General features: G+C 34.6%; 1 protein-coding gene across 1 annotated transcript in view; it reads left to right on the forward strand.

Annotated features, from left to right (window-relative positions):
* LOC125648179 (adenylate cyclase type 2-like) overlaps window positions 1–18,675 on the forward strand; it is an 85,084-nt gene that overhangs the window by 54,189 nt on the left and 12,220 nt on the right. Inside the window, 7 exon segments of the mRNA XM_056155996.1 lie at window positions 6,549–6,604; window positions 6,928–7,008; window positions 11,225–11,401; window positions 12,780–12,864; window positions 13,117–13,251; window positions 17,366–17,422; window positions 18,439–18,593. Coding sequence (XP_056011971.1) covers window positions 6,549–6,604; window positions 6,928–7,008; window positions 11,225–11,401; window positions 12,780–12,864; window positions 13,117–13,251; window positions 17,366–17,422; window positions 18,439–18,593 — 746 coding nt within the window.

Raw genomic sequence — 18,675 nt, forward strand, 5'->3', positions numbered from 1 at the left:
TTATTCAAATCATGGCTCCCAGGGTTAGGTTGCAGGGCCCACAATAGGGATAAAATTTTACATGGGAATATATAGGAATTATTCTTAAAAATCTCTGGAGCAACAATGCCATGATTAGTCATATTAATATGCAAGCATCCTCAGGTAGTGTAGATTCAAGTTTGTTTAGATCAAGGAGTGTAGGATGGGACCTTAATAAGGTATTGAAGTTTTATATGGTAATACATTATGGGGAAAATCTTCTCAAAATCAGCAGGGCCATGATTAGTCATATTATCAATATGCAAGCATTATCTTGTAGTGCAGATTCCAGTTTAGGTGAAACCTTTTTTGGGAGTTGAACTATGTTCAATCTCCCTGGGTCATCACGCACTTTTCTGCGCAGTAATTTGTATTGATTTGTATAGTGGTCGTCAGCGGGGGTTCTGTGTCAGCTGATTTACTCCTAGGTAAATCAACATAAACTTTTATAAACATCCGCCATTAAATAATCCATGTAACTTTTCTGAATTAATCTAATTTTGATAATTGATATGTAAATAAATGCAATGATATTGTATTCAAATCAATTTGAATACAAGATTTCGATCAAATTGATACTGATAGACATAGAAAAATAAAAGATAAGGTTGAAAATTGTCGTTTGTTGTGCAGCGTCACCTATAAACATTGATAGGGAAACGAACGACAACTGCACACAAGCCCTATTGACACCGTGGCGCGAAATATCGAATATGGTGCGAAACCTCAGAAAATTTACAAGAAATAACTCTACAACATTGTGTATGTGTATATATTTGGGTTTTTTTTAATGTGATATAAAAAATGCTTACATGTTACATGTAGATTGAATTAAAACACGTCATTCCCAGTCAACAACTTTCGATTGGGATCGGAATACGAAATAAAATTTCTTATATCCGGTGGCAAAGTGAAACTGCTTCATGGTTCAAGTTATTGAATTACGTAGTAATTGCACGTTACACATTAGAGAACTGTTCCTTTTAATAAAGAAATTCACAAAATAGATACAAAATGAGTGTACCTTATTCATTACTGTTAACGAGCTTTCGTCGACTATAATCTCGAAATGGCGTGTTTCGCTGCGCTTGATGACGGTAAGGTCCACATTTTCTACGTGAGTAGTGTGATATTTGTTTATGAATTTTTTGCGCATACATGGTATGTCTTGGCTAGGAATAATGGAAACTTTCTCACCTATGTATGTAAAGACATATTAATCTCTATTTTTAAAAATGTAGAACACTTTTATCAAATGACAATGTTTGAAAACGCTTAGAGCCCCGATGTCAGAATTTCCTTTTCCAAGACATCAATATGTCAAATTCATTATCCTTTTTGAATAGTATGTACCATATTTTGTACCAGTTATCCATTTTGAACCCTATTACAATGGGATTTTGCTGCACTCTGTAATGTTTGAGTGGATGTCATGAGTGTGTGTCAAACAGAAATTTTAAGAGCATGGGATAAGGTGCTGCCATGTATTACTTCACTATCAAAGTTTAACCCAGTTGCCACAATGTTGAATTTATGCTGCAAAAAGGATTGGAAATTGCTCTGGCCAAAACACATTGTTTATTTGTCTACAGATGAAAGAGACATGAGGATTCTCCCTCACAAACTGAAGAAAAAAAATAGTTATGGATCTTGCACATGTATAGTTTATTAATCACTATAGATTTCCAGCATCACAAGTCTGATTCCACTATATGCTTTCCATACTGTCAGGTTCATTCACCCCGTTTGAGCCACAGTATAATATCCCAAATACCTTGGCAACAAATAACATTATTTGACTAGTGTTTCATTTTTAGCGAAGTTGCGATGAAGTCGAACTCGGCTTATGATCTGATGAAGTGCCTTTGGGCGGGCAGGCGGGCACGCATCAACATTTCATTTCCGCACCATAGCTCTTGAGCAAATTATAGGATCTCATTCAAACTTAGATGGATTGTCACCCTCAGTAAGATGAGGAAGCCTATCGATTCTGGGATCACTAGGTCAAAGGTCAAGGTCACTGGCTATAAATAGACTGAAATTTGGAGAAAATTTTGTTTTCCGCACCATAGCTCTTGAACGAATTATAGGATCTCAATCAAACTTAGATCGATTAAGTAAGACAAGAAGCCTATCGATTCCGGGATCACAAGGTCAAAGTCACAGTGGCTATAAATAGACTGAAATTTGGAGAAAATTTTGTTTTCTGCACTATAATTTTTTAACAAATTATAGGATCTCAATTAAACTTAGATGGATTATCGCCCTTGATGAGACAAAGAAGCCTATTGATTTTGGTCAAGGGTTAAAGGTCAAGGTCACAAAGGATTTAAGTCGGCTGAAATTTCTGTACGCAAAATTTTGCTCCCTGCTTGATAATTCTTGAAAACTTTTCTGCCGGTTCCCTCTATGCCCATTCCTTGCGCAACTTGGCTTGTGCATTTCCGATGCCCGACAATTTTTAATTTTTTTTGCATTTCATTTATTTTGAGTTATTATACAATTATTTACCATTCCATTGATCCTCTACAGGACTGTAGTATACTCAGGTGACAGTTTAGCATATTGGACTACCTTTTCAAGTAATGAATCCTTAGAATTAGCTATAACTAGGATTAAACTTGAATGTATATATACAGGGGGAAAACTTCTTCATAACTGCAAGGCATTGATAACCATATTGATTTGAAAGTTTGGGCCATAATATGTGGTCACATTTTTCATGAGAATATAAAGGGGTGAAAATTTAGAAAACAACAACACGACTTCAGTTACTCGAGGAGCGTTGTGGCCCATGGGCCTTCCATTATCCATGTTTGCTGTTGTAACGCTTTGAAAAACAACAACAGTTGATTTGTATCTAAAATCATGATAATATTCAGTCATTTATCCCCCTACCCTTCCAGTACTATCTTTTCTAACTGAATTTCCACAATGTTCAACTCCCACGAGTACTTTAAGTACTTTGATTATGAATTGGACTACAGAATTTTAAAATGAAAAATGGGTCTGTTGGTCAAAAGGAAAAAAGTAAAGATTTCAAGTCAGAGATATGTGAAAGTATGCCATTATTTAAGGCCTGGCTGTTTACCATGTGTTTACATCCAGATAAAAATAGCACATTTAAAAAAAATTGTATTCTGAACTTGATGTAAATTAAAAGAGAAATTTATTGATGGGTTTGATAATAAGTGTCAGAATACAATAAATTTTGTTGAAATATTTTTCATAGGGTTGATTGTGGTCGTTCATTTCAATTACTCTAATGCTAAGAGGAGATATTAAAAAGTAGTGAAGATAAGACAAAAATTCTTAATATAGATTCTGCTAATGAACCATCTTGTCAGAATTGAGAAAACTTTGTGTAGAATCTTTTTTACACAAATTACAACCCAGCCATCCCTCCACTACATAAACAATAATGAGTCCAAATAGGGATGCTCTGTCTTACATGTTGAGGAATCCATGGGAAAACACTTAAAATAGATGATGAAGGTGACGTCCACTAAGGTGAACAGAAATATACTCATACATGTTATATCCCAGAAGACAATCTAATTGGATTGGACAGCGGGCAGTGCCGATATAAACCCTCTCCATACAAAGTACATGGTCAAAGTCATACAGATAGAGATGTTTGTCAAGGTCATACAGATGGAGATGTTTGTCAAGGTCATACAGATAGAGATGTTTGTATAATTAGACAAATACTAACAATGAAACAATAATATTGGATACAATATGTTTAAACTGTTAGTTACTAACTAAGTAATACAATAGAATAATTACAATCAACCTACAGTACACATTAATTAGTTTATTGACACTTCTGATCAAATCATGCATTGCAGCTCATAAAATATCTTGTAAATATGATTTCGACAATTCAATATAATGGTAGCATTTCCTTGAGACATATAGAATACAATTGTGATATAGGACCTGGTATCTGTAAGAGCAATGTGATTTAGATAAGTTTGTAGCCCATATGCCTTTTAATTTTCTGCATCCTGAAAATCCCAGAAGCCTGAATTCTCATTGTAAATGAAACTTAAGTGCACAATTCGAGATATGTTTGGAATTAATGAATAATTTAATTCAAATCTGGGATGTTATTGATGCTAGAATACTCAAGGGTTGCAATGTTTTGATTAAATGTTGACTAAGCAGTCTTGGAAACAAACACACAGAGTTTATTTTGGACATATATTATAAAGAACCTGCAAATAAAATGTGAAATTAAATGTTCAGCATCCAGGTGGTAGATTAAAGTTTGAGAGCGCCAAGCTTAGCTTTAAGCTATAGAAGGTACAGTTATGATTGGATATGGTTCTGAAAATGGTCAGGGAAATCTTATCACCAAAATCTTCTAAACAGAGCAATGAAGGTATTCTGCACTGCCCCCCCCCCCCCCCAACCCTTTGTAAAATATGCATGTAGGGCCAGATAATTAAATCAATGCTTTTTAATTTATCTGAATTAATTATCTTTATATTTTGTTATAGCCGTTGTGGCAATATGTCTTATCTTATTTTTTTTTTTTTTTTATTTCAACAGAAAGATTATCATGATTTTATGTTTGTAAGTGTTACTATGGTTACAAGGTTAAAGTTCAATTTTAATTTCTTTAATCCTTTTTTACTAATCAGTATATTTTTTATACCTGTTTCGGGAAAAAGTAATGAGATAAGTATAGGATACAAAAAACATTGTATGACACTCAAAGCAAATTTAAGTAAAGTTATTGTGTTAGGTGTGAATTGTGACAAAGATGAACATGGAAGGTGGTATTTAAGGAGGGGGTGGGTGGGTTAATTACAAACATGTTTTGTTTTTGGGTATTGATGAAAGTTTAGCAACAGGAATATACATTTATATGTTTGACAGTTTGCAGAAATTGCATTCTGTGAAAATGAGTTTTCTGAAGTAATTTAAGATTTAAAAAAAAAAGATTTTAAAGGTCAGAACATGGATTGGGATGGATATATTATAGTGTTTTAAGTGATAAGACATCAGCTATGATTTTGAAATATCCAAAATATGAAAATTCCTTCGGGATAATTAGTGTTTAATTCCCAATATCAATTTACTGGGATTTCAGGGCTATTACAACCGTACTAATTGTGAAGCAAACACAAAATCAATCCAGTGCAGATTGCATATATATATATGGACTTTGATACATTCTGAAAATATTCCAAATACTCCAAATCTTGCACTAATCAATATACAAATTTTCATATCCAAACCAGTAATCTTTTCATTAAGTGAGGAAGGAGGAAGTTTGCATTAAATGGAGATTCAAGATTGCATGTCAATACTAGTAATTGGTTATAGGAGATGATAAGTTTTCTTTGATACGGTGTATCAGGCTGGTATTAATGTTACTATATATGAAACAGATCATTCCTGTAAGTTTCTAGACAGGTAAATATCACTGCATGTTCACTTCATCATGAAATGGGAGCCTTTTCCTTACTAACACTACATAATTATGATGCTGTTTACAGGGGAGGTAACTGAGTGTGCAAGATAAACAGGATGCTCCTGGATTTGCTTAGAAAACTATTGTTAACATATTTATGGATCAGCAGGCATAATAATGTCTTAAATAGTGATACACATTGCTGCATGACTTGAAAATTTCAGTACACTCTATGATATGGAAAATATTGTACCCAGAAATTAATTATAGCGCTCAATGTGTCATGTTTCAATAATAATTAAATGCTCTGTGTCAAAATATATGTAGTATTAACAAATTTGAGTTGTTGAAAGAATTAATATTTACAGCTCAATGGTTACCCATTTAACATTAAGATACACAAGGTTGGAATTGATTCATTGCTGAGTTCATGCCTTCACCAAAAGATTTCATCAGGGCATCATTTTTTAACTGTCTCATTTGCAGAATTATTATAGGATTAAACGTTCTTTTTGAAGAATTTATCGATGTGTAAACTCCGGACATTTTGCTCACAAACTGAATAAAAGTGCGAAGCACTTTTATGTTAAGTTTGTGAGTAAAATGTCCGGAGTTTATACATAGATAAATTCTTCAAAAAGAACGTTTGATTCTTATAATTCCAATTCATTCACTTTACTAACAATTCCAAAAATTTTAATAGTTTCCCCGCACTATGTTATTTGTTTTCAGGTGTGTATGAATACATCGCGTTTTCGGATTTATTGATGTGTAAACTTTTGTTCAGCTTTATTTTCGTCCAATCAAAACAATTGTAATAAATAACATTGGAATTATTCAGATTTTAACCTTCAGTGTTGTGCATTATACAGTATGTGCAATTTTTGTCAACAGGATTAAAAATGTTCTCACCTTTTATCACCCTCATTTCTCAAGTTGTGAAAACAAATTGGCAATATTGATTGCTATGATTAAATATGTATATTTGTAAACTATCAGTCCCTGTTAGAAAGTATGTAAGTAGTCATATTCCTCAGATGAAATGAAATTCTCATTCGTGGAGTTTCATCACTTTTATCTAAAACTAACATTTGTTTTTTAGAGCTTGGCATTTCTTGACTCTAATCTAGTCTTGAACAGTATTGAGAATGACCATGGGTAAGTTACTGATGTAGATCATTATCTTGTCAATTTCGTTGGACTTCATTTTTTCAATATTTTGAAGATCATACGTATACATGTATATATCTACTGTTTGCAATGAATAAACTACCTGAAAACTAAGTCAAATAAGGCAGCACTGTGTCAAACTGTAAAGTTGTATAATTCTCAAAATTGCAAACACATAAAAATTGTTTTTTAAAAGTCTTTAGTATTTGTTTATATGTTTGTTCTGTAATTTACTGGCAGCAGTGGTGTTCAATACGGTGTACAATATAACAGATGAAATTTCAAAATGCATATATTTCTCACTTTTTTAGAGTAATTGGTCCCAGCCAACAGTTAAATATAGAGGTCAATGCTGAATTGGCCAAAAAATCCAAAGATCTGGTTAAAAAGTAGTAAGTATAAACAAACTTGAACAGTATAACAAATCAATTTGCATTATGTTTCAATCAGTATTAATATTTAAAACACATGTTTAGTGTTCAAAAAGTATATGCTGCAAAAATGTAGGTAAAGAACTGTTATACCTGACATCAGTTAGACAAGTTCACTTTTATAACCCTACTTTATATTTTTGAAAGTTACATTTTGGGAATACATAGAATTAAAGTTACACTTTATGAATAGTAAAATACAGTAAAATATCTGTATCTCCAATATGGTTTATCTCGAATACCCCGCTTGAGTTGAAGTCGACCGCCGGTCCCGGCCATTTTCCCTATATGAATGATTTAAAAAACTTCTGATATTTCGAACACGGTAATCTCGAATACCCTCGAAGTATTTTCAAGGTCCCATGCCCTAAATTCACCTGATTTATCTCGAATTGCAGTCAATTTTCCGCTCTGCTTACCATACCTGGCATTGTAAGTAAAAAATTCACACCCACAGCTACACCAATTATAATTAATGACCACTAATCCACGGATTAAGTCCACCACCAATTATGAACTAACACGCCCGATTCCAGGGATGGTGTTTTGAATGACACACGCTATGGGTTAGATAAACGCACAAAATTGTCGAAGTGCGCTTGAAGGTAATGCTCATAATAACAATAATGCATATAATAATACACGCTTCATCATTAAAACTAGGACAGAGAAAACACGAAAATTTATTTAATTAACATTTAAAAGTTTTTGGTTTTTTTAAAATCCGTCTTTTTTGTTTCTTACGTGATGGGTTCTTTCACTACAACACAATAGCTACATCCCAGTCAAGCCTAGACATTAGTAAACTTAAAGTAAGCATACAAGCACGATCATCTTAATTTTGAAACACATTGTGAATTCAACGGGATGTTTATATATATTAAAAAAACCCGAAATATTTGTCGTTGAAATTCTGCCATATCAATTTATCAACTTGCATTAAACTATAAGAAACAGCAACGGGGTTGTTGTTTATAATGCAAATCTCATACTATGCATCAAATATCAAATATCCTCCTTCAAAAAAAAAATATTCAAGAATGATTTTGGATATCTCGACCCCACGGATATCTCGGAAGTTTTTTTTAGGTCCCTCGGACTTCGAGGTAGAGATATTTTACTGTACACTGAAAGTTTTTATATCAATGTTTGCAGTGGTTTGCAGTGGTGGATACAGTGCCAGGTGGATACAGTGCCAGGCACACACCCCTCCCCTTCCCCTCAGAAATGCAGAAATATTTTGTTTATGATTCCATGTTTTTGTTTTATACACTGTTTTATACATTCTGCAAAAGACACACAAAATATCTTAAATAAACTACAGAAAACATATTTTGTTTTGGAGAGAGGGAGAGAGAGAAAGATGGAGAGAGAGAGAAAAAGAAAGAGAGAGAGAAGAGTTGCACATAGTCATTATCTAAATTAAAAAAACCAACAACTCATTTAAAGATTCCAGCAGGTGTGAAACATATCTGTTTCACCATTTTTTTTACGCAGTATTTTTTTTTTTACCTTTAATAAAATGTATTCATACGCAGTTTCACAATATCTGTCATATTCAATGTCAATCTAATTAAAATTAGATGTTAGATCCACTCACATACTCGCTACACAAACATCTAACAACATCCCACAGAGGGTCACGTCAGAGGTCAAATTTGCATGAAAAGTAACCAATCGCTACAAAGGCGAAAGTGATATCGGCATCCAATGAGAATCATTGTATACTGTATTTGGCGACTGAAGAAGAAATGGAAGCGATTGAAACCGCTTTGAAGATATTTGATCTCGAGGCTTTGAAAAATGAACAAGAACAGATACTTAAATGTCTTTTTTGTTGAAGTATACATGAAAAGATCCCCCGATGTCGCCATAGTTTAAAATCCAAATAAAAACACGCGATAAACAAGTCACGATCGTGGGTGCTGCCATTTTTTCACTTCCTTGCATAAACAATACATGGAATTGTGGGATAATACCCTATCGATATGAAGCGAGAAATTTGATTGGCTGTTGCACATTTGACCTCTGACATGACCCTCTACGGGATGTTGTTAAATGTTTGTGTAGCGAGTATGTGAGCGGATCTAACATCTAATTTTAATTAGATTGATGCAATGTCTTCCCTACACATCTCATAGTGGGGATATAATATTTCAGCCACAGAACTATTTAGTATAATTTTTTTTCATCCAAAACCCCCAAATGTAATACATGTGGTAAAACACTTATATAGAACACGCTTATAATGAAGTCATGCTCATTGCGAAGATATAGTTATTCTCCTATGAGAAGAAAGTAACATTGTATTGGATATAACGAAGTTTGATTATAATTGTACCCCACACAACAAAGTTGGGGAGGATATAATGTATTTGACTTATCAGTCTGTCAGTCCTTTTCTTGTCAGTCCTCTGAGACTGCTGAACAGAATTTTCTTGTCAGTCCTCTGAGACTGCTGAACAGAAGTTTCTTGTCAGTCCTCTGAGACTGCTGAACAGAATTTTCTTGTCTGTCCTCTGAGACTGCTGAACAGAATTTTCTTGTCAGTCCTCTGAGACTGCTGAACAGGACTTTCTTGTCAGTCCTCTGAGACTGCTGAACAGAAGTTTCTTGTCAGTCCTCTGAGACTGCTGAACAGAATTTTCTTGTCAGTCCTCTGAGACTGCTGAACAGGACTTTCTTGTTAGTCCTCTGAGACTGCTGAACAGAATTTTCTTGTCAGTCCTCTGAGACTGCTGAACAGAAGTTTCTTGTCAGTCCTCTGAGACTGCTGAACAGAATTTTCTTGTCAGTCCTCTGAGACTGCTGAACAGAAGTTTCTTGTCAGTCCTCTGAGACTGCTGAACAGAAGTTTCTTGTCAGTCCTCTGAGACTGCTGAACAGGACTTTCTTGTCAGTCCTCTGAGACTGCTGAACAGAATTTTCTTGTCAGTCCTCTGAGACTGCTGAACAGAAGTTTCTTGTCAGTCCTCTGAGACTGCTGAACAGGACTTTCTTGTCAGTCCTCTGAGACTGCTGAACAGAAGTTTCTTGTCAGTCCTCTGAGACTGCTGAACAGAATTTTCTGAAATTTTGTAGTTTACATAAGGACACACTGTGTCCAGGAAATTCTGATTTTATAATTTTTCTGGGAGTTCTGCCCCTTTTGAACTTTGAGGCCCATCTGTCCTGTTTTTGTCAGCGCAACTCCTCTGAGACTGCTAAACAGAATTTCGTGAATCTTTGTATTGAATAAGGACACACTGTGTAGATGTGCATATTCTCAGAAAATTTTGATTCATTAATTTTCTGGGAGTTTTGCCCCTTTTGAACTTAGAATTTTGAGCCCATCTGTCCTGTTCTTGTCAGCGCAACTCCTCTGAGACTGCTGAACAGAATTTCGGGAAACTTTTTATTTAATAAGGACATACTGTGTATATTTCCAGGAAATTCTGATATAATAATTTTTCTTGGAGTTATGCCCCTTTTTGAACTTACAATTTTGAGTCCATCTGTCCTGTTCTTGTAGTAATGCATAGCATTACCATTGATTATGTGAGGCATTGTCAAGCAATGTTGAGGTGTGGAGTATGTGAGCTTGCTTTCTTTCATTAACGAACCATTTTTCGCTGACACTGGAGGTTCACTTTAACCATGTTTTACTGTAGATATTTGAAAATTAGTTTTATGTTCAAAATAATCTTCAAATTGTTGAAACATTGAACACTCCCAAAGCAAACCAGGTGCACTCTCCCCTCCCCTCCCTTCAGAAATATTTCTAAAAACACTAAAATATGTAGGTTTTATTTTGTCAGAACTCAGTAGTTTCAGGGGGCTTTGCCTCTTGGGCCTTCACCAGGGCTTCACCCTGGACCCACTGGGGCTTCAAGTCAAGAGTCAGCCCCCATACCCCAGCCCCTCCAGCCTTTTACTGTGTCCGTGTTCAGAAATCTGCCACTGGTGTATGTATTTTAGGGTATTTGAATTTTATTAGTGGAGCAGTAATTGATACACTGTTTGGTGCATATGATGAAAAAGAAATAGAGAATTGAATATTTTATCGAAAGCCAGAAATATAATTTCTAAACCAAAGGTGCTGACCTGTAAATCCATCCAATATAAGTGTATATACAATATGTGTATTTACCACACATTTAACAGTATGAATTGACCATATATCTTTTTATAAATGTAGTTCCTTTAGATCCATGAAGAAGCATGAGGAGGATTTTAACCCCCTTCTGATGAGTTTTAGTAAACAGCAGGAGAGAGAGTACCAGCAGAGACCCGACACCTCCTTCAAACTCGGACTTCTGTGTGCCCTCTTCATGTTCATAGGAGTCATCATTGTGCAAGCCGTCATGTCAAACAGGTGAGATAGTCGTCATGTCAGACAGGTGAGATAGTCGTCATGTCAGACAGGTGAGATAGTCATCATGTCAGACAGTTGAGACAAGGTGTTATATTTTCATTTCCAATAGTTTTGCCTTTGATAATCTTTACAAATTGTAATGATAACCATTTTCTCATGAATGTGTTGCTGTTATGAACAGTGTACGAATGAATCTTGATGAATATAGTACATCTATTCTAATGACTGGAGAATTCTGACAGAAATAAAAGTAGAATGTGAATATTACAAATAAACATTCTTTTAAAAAATAGATTAGGCTATAAACTGTGTTATTATATACTTTCAATTTCATCTCTTCTGTTTTCTTTAAAAAGTTTGTGGGCATATATCACATGATATATGCCCGGAAACATTCCAACCCGCAAACAATATGTCACAATCAATACCAAGCAAATTACTACGTCTTTAATTTTCAATTTTTTCGTGTTTTTCATCTTTTACTCAGTTAAACCAATAAAGAAATTGTTAAAAATAAATCATTGTTAGTTTCTAAATGAAATTGAAAGTATATAATAAAAAGGTTATAGACTTTGTATGGGAAAATATGACAACCTCGTTTTTTGTCGCGAACGGACCTCACAAGCTCGGTCCGTGTACGCGCCAAAAAACTCGGTCGTCATATTTTCCCATACAAAGTCTATAACCTATAAATACTTCACACCAGCATGCTTTTCATGAAGTGGTGCGCTAATATGTGCTTTATGAAGTATGCGGAGTATCACATCACAATTCATATCCGCATGTATTTTCAAAAATGACATTTTATTTCTTAAATATAAAATGGGTGAGAAAAATGTCTTAGTCAGACACATGAGACAAGCTGTTATATAAACCTGTCATGTCTGAGACCTGAGAGACAAGCTGTTATATAAACCTGTCATGTCTGAAACCTGAGAGACAAGCTGTCATATCAGATAGGCAAAGCAAGTTGTTAGTTGGACAATATGGAAGAAGTTTGATGCTCTATAGGCTGTAATTCAGGTATTTTTTTGTTAACTAGTTGAGAAAAATTTAGGGGATTGTAGTGTGACATTTTTTGTTGTAAATGATAAGCGGATCATGAATTTTGTATTAATTAAAGATACAAAATAACATGCAGAAAATGAATCCCTTCTCTCCCCCCAAAGTGAAGGAAAGTGAAGCTCCTGGACTTAACATGGCCCCTCAGTATTGTATTAAGTTGCCACAAATATTACAGGATATTGCTATATGTTTGGGAAATCAGTACAAAAACAACTGCTGGGACTCGGATATTTGCAACATTTCTCAGTTTTAATCTTTGTCTTTCCAGGGATGCCGTATTCTTTATCAGTATTGTTTTTGGTTGTCTTTCCAGGGATGCCGTATTCTTTATCAGTATTGTTTTTGGTTGTGCTGTGTTTGCAGTAGTAATCAGCTTTAGTTTCATCGCAGAATGTTTAGTAAGTATTTTGTCAATTTCCATCTAAGTCCTTATAGATTTTGCTTTCAGGTTATTCCAATCTCTGATAATTGTATTTCATCTATGACTAGTAGTTAATCTTCTTTTATCTCATTGATTTCTACTCCTTTGAAGTTTTAAGCCTCAGCAAACAAATCAAAAGTATTCGCAGATTGATTTCAATCACCAATAGAATTTCTGTTTCCACAAATATTTTGAAACTTATTCTCTTGATCTTATTTTGAATTCACAGACACCAATTAAGGGTAGCCCATTGGCCAATCGTGTTCTTGTATTAGCCTGTCATGTGACCAACAGCTTGGCTGCCAGGATGTTTATTGTCACTCTCTGTGTATTTTGTGTGTACATTACCTCCATTGTGCCTGTGGTAAGTCATCATTTCAACCCACGCAGTCTACTTCCTCCTACCCATGGGTGTGTCTTGTAAATTCATCAATAATCATTAAATCATGACCTCACTTTTCAGTCCTTGAAGTGGGTTGTTTATAATTTGAGTTCTTTAGGAATTATAAATATCAATTCTTTAGGAATTATAAACATCAGCCTTTCATGGGGTTACTGGTATCATAGGTGAAGTTGTTAATGGGGTATTTAACTTATTTTAAAAAAAAACATTTTCGTAAGTATAGATGGAGAAAATAACACTGGATGATATCACAGTAAAAGCATCATCCATAGAGGTTTTTTTCGGTTATATATTGATTGATACTAATAACACAAATACCCCTAGTAAGTATAGCTCCAGCAAGGGACAGACATTTTAAGCTTGTCTACAAAATTCTTTTGGGTATTTTATGGGTTTTACATTTGATACATATTCCAAAAATTTGTTTTGTTATCATTGTTTAAACATTTTAGCAGCAGAATTGGCCATATATATGTATAAATGAAGTTTTGTTAAAAAATCAACTGTGGTTACATACACGTATCATATTTTAAATTAGTATGCTGTATGAATTCTATTTACACATTGTTTGTAATATAATGTTAACTTTTGGGCTACAAGTACACACAACATGTATCCTTTTCTCATTTTCATGGGGGTACCTTATATACTCTATTCCCTATACAGCCACATCAAACCACACAAGCTATTGTTTTTAGCTCACCTGAGCCGAAGGCTCAAGTGAGCTTTTCTCTATCACATTTTGTCCGTTGTCCGTCTGTCTGTCCGTCTGTAAACTTTTTATATTTTCGATTTCTTCTCAAGAACCACTGGGCCAATTTCAACCAAACTTGCCACAATTAAAGCATCCTTGGGTGAAGGGCTTTCAAGTTTGTTCAAATGAAGGGCCATGCCCCTTTCAAAGGGGAGATAATCACAAAAATGCAAAAATAGGGTGGGGTCATATAAAAATCTTTGTCTCCAGAACCACTGAGCCAGAAAAACTGATATTTACATGAAAGCTTCCTGACATAATGCAGATTTAAGTTTGTAAAAATCATGGCTCCCCGGGGATAGGATGGGGCCACAAGGGGGGATCAAAGTTTTGCATACAAATATATAGGGAATTTTTTTTAAAAAGTCTTCTAAAAAACTACTGGGTCAGGAAAGTGAAAATTTACATGAAAGCTTCCTGACATAGTGCATATTCAAGTTTGTAAAAATCATGGCCCCCGGGGGTAAGATGAGGCGACAAAAGGGGATCAATTTTTACATACAAATATATAGAGAAAAATCATTAAAAATCTTCTGAAAAATCACTGGGCTAGAAAAGTTTACATTCACATGAAAGCTTCCTGACCTAGTCCAGATTCAATTTTGAAAAAATCATGGCCCCCGGGAGTAGGTTGGGGTCACAATAGGGATCAAAGTTTTACATGTGAATATATAGGAAAAGTCTTTAAATATGAGCCAAGGTGACTCAGGTGAGCGATGTGGCCCATGGGCCTCTTGTTCCACATACAGCCACATCAAACCACACAAGCTATTGTTTTTCCATATACAGCCACATCAAACCACACAAGCTATTGTTTTTCCACATACAGCCACATCAAACCACACAAGCTATTGTTTTTCCACATACAGCCACATCAAACCACACTAGCTATTGTTTTTCCACATACAGCCACATTAAACCACACAAACTATTGTTTTTTCAGGTACAGCCACATCAAACACACAAGCTATTGTTTTTCCATATACAGCCACATCAAACCACACAAGCTATTGTTTTTCCACATACAGCCACATTAAACCACACAAACTTGTTTTTCCACATACAACCACATCAAACCACACAAGATATTGTTTTTCCACATACTGCCACATCAAACCACACAAGATATTGTTGTTTTTCCATATACAGCCACATCAAACCATACAAGATATTGTTGTTTTTATACACCCGTCTTAAGACGGGATGTATTATGGTATGGCGTTCATATCCGTCCGTCTGTCCGTCCGTCTGTTAGCTTTTTCGTGTCCGACCCGTAACTTAAATACTACAAGGCCTAGAATCATCAAACTTTGTCTGTAGATACATCTTGGGTAGAAGGTGTGTCGCACATTAAAACTAGGTCACTGTGACTTTTCATTAAGAAGATATCCGTCTGTCCGTCCGTCTGTTAGCTTTTTCGTGTCCGACCCGTAACTTAAATACTACAAGGCCTAGAATCATCAAACTTTGTCTGTAGATACATCTTGGGTAGAAGGTGTGTCGCTCATTTAAAAAAGGTCACTGTGACTTTTCATTAAGAAGATATGGCCATATATGGCAAAAACTTGTCCGGCTCATAACTTGAAAACTATTAGACCTAGAATCACCAAAATTGGTCAACTAATGCATCTTAGGTAGAAAGTGTGTAGCATCCTACTTTAAGGTCACTGTGACATTTAATTAAGGTGATATAAAATATAAATGTTTTAATGTGTACAATCTATACTGTTAACAATATGTGACGGGCGTATCATGTGCCGTGGCGGTGCACTTTATTCCATATACAGCCACATCAAACCACATAAGCTATTGTTTTTCCACATACAGCCACATCAAACCACATAAGCTATTGTTTTTCCACATACAGCCACATCAAACCACATAAGCTATTGTTTTCCCACATACAGCCACATCAAACCATACAAGCTATTGTTTTTTCCATATACAGCCACATCAAACCATACAAGCTATTGTTTTTCCACATACAGCCACACCAAACCATACAAGCTATTGTTTTTCCACATACAGCCACATCAAACCACATAAGCTATTGCTTTCTCTAGTGATAGTAATTAAAGAAAATCCATATTTTGGTGTTTACTATATGTTATGTGACAAACAGATGTACATAAGTTTTCCATTACATTTTGCTGTAAAATTTACTCTCGCTGGGAATTGTACTCTTTGAAACCAATCCTGAAAGATGGCTACCAATAGTTTAATATTAGATGCTCACACCACATGCCAGAAGAAAATTTAAAACATTGAACCATATCTTCCTAACAGTAGACTGATCCCCTTAAAAATGGCCTTGAGATATTCTTTTGGTGGATATTTTAGTAATATTAAGTGCCAGCTGTGTGCATGTAATTAGATAACCTTTTCCTTAATGTACATGTATAGGTTAAAATGGTAACATTATGAGGTATTAATCCACCACAATGCCCCTGGGGACATAGGGTAAAATGAGTTTCTGAGGCTATTAAAGAACTACAGAATTATGCCATTTTTCAAATGACATAGTACAAGTTTCTGTAGATTAAGTCATTAAACATTAACAATGGTAGTTCTCTCTCAGTGTGAATATCCATTGTACATATTTCTGTAGATTAAGTCATTAAACATTAACAATGGTAGTTCTCTCTCAGTGTGAATATCCATTGTACATATTTCTGTAGATTAAGTCATTAAACATTAACAATGGTAGTTCTCTCTCAGTGTGAATATCCATTGTACATATTTCTGTAGATTAAGTCATTAAACATTAACAATGGTAGTTCTCTCTCAGTGTGAATATCCATTGTACAAGTTTCTGTAGATTAAGTCATTAAACATTAACAATGGTAGTTCTCTCTCAGTGTGAATATCCATTGTACATATTTCTGTAGATTAAGTCATTAAACATTAACAATGGTAGTTCTCTCTCAGTGTGAATATCCATTGTACATGTTTCTGTAGATTAAGTCATTAAACATTAACAATGGTAGTTCTCTCTCAGTGTGAATATCCATTGTACATGGAAATGTTGTTCCCTGGTGTGTAGGAGGTTGGATTCATTTGTAATCAACTAAGATTAGATATGAAAACTGCTCTATGCAGGTGAATAATTCTAAAGTCTCTTTTGTGATGTTTAATATGAGATGGGAAACCCTTGAGGTCAATGTCAGTTATTATGTTAGATGTGTCATCGGTAAATTGCAAAGGATTTTCATCAAATTTTGTTTGATTTAGATGCCAATTTTAGGATAATTCTGATTTAAGCACAATGATTCATGATTGTCATTTATTATTTCCTAGAGACCTATTGATATTTTTATACAGATAAGTAACCAGTCCCTGCCAGAAGACAAAGGCGCTGTCAACAATACAAAACCTTTGGTAAGAATAGAATATGTAGTTCTTCTTGATCTACATTTGATCTTCAGAATTGTTAGCTCCTCAGCTTTTGAGCACAACCGTGCAGGATGTTGTAACTGTATGTACGGGTTCAATACTTACCGGATATTCCATGTGTGCAATCATGCTTGTAATGATACATCTATTACTTAAACTGATCCAATTAAAGTTTTTCATGTAGATTTTTGATTTTGAAAGGGTTCAGAAATGACTACATTTTGTGGCGAGAGAATTGTGTAATAAAAAAGCTCTAAATCTCCATGATTTTGCCATTTCTGTTTTACCCATTGTAGATCATCAATATCTATACACCTACATGTGTACAACAATTTTGTAATTTATGATACAAGTAGCAGTGACTTAGAGTAATTGAAATTCTGTAAATTCATTACTTTAATTGACAATTTTTCTGAAATTTTGTATGAAAATTTGATATTTTTGTCAAGAATTCAAAACTTCGCTATGCGAATATTTAATCAAATAAATTGTATGTAAATTTTAAGTGCAAAAAGGTCAAGCTTAACACACTGTGGCTCAGCAACAGGCACTATGACCCCGGGTTTTCTTTTTTAATTTTATTCTTCTTCTTCAATGTAGAAATTCTAAATACAGATACCAAAAAAAAAAAAGAAAAAGAAAAGACAATACAACAAAATGCAGGCGTGAACCTCTTTAACTTCATGTTTATAGATATATGAAATAGATATCCAGAGAAAAAAATAAAGAACTTGGGCTCATGTCTTTACCATTTCAGTTGTATATTTCTTTAACAAGTGTTATTTTAAAGGTTGCTTAACATTTACTGATACCTGGCAAATGGCTGGTGATACTTCTTTTGTTAGAATGCACGTCAAATGGTGAATTTGGTAAATAATCATTGTTTAGTTTGCTGGTAACATTGCCAGTGACAGCACCGACAAGACTAATGTCTAGATACAGGGAACCCACATACAGTACAATCTACAGTATATCAAAGGTGAATATCTCTTCTGTTTCAGTACTGGGTGCACAGCAGTCTGTTTGGAATGGTGACAACAAGCCTCTTTCTGCAAATTAGTCTGACTTTTAAGGTCATTCTGACCATCATTGTTGTCATTAGTTACAACCTTACCTACCATTTCAGTGGAATGTTCCAAGCAGACATGTTCATCAGGTAGGCACCATAAAAAAAATTGGAAAAAGCAAATTTTATTTTTCACTGATTTAATTATGTTATGTCACAGAATCCGATACTG

Source organism: Ostrea edulis, chromosome 1 (assembly GCF_947568905.1).
Source record: "Ostrea edulis chromosome 1, xbOstEdul1.1, whole genome shotgun sequence".
In the NCBI taxonomy this organism is placed as follows: Eukaryota; Metazoa; Mollusca; class Bivalvia; order Ostreida; family Ostreidae; genus Ostrea; species Ostrea edulis.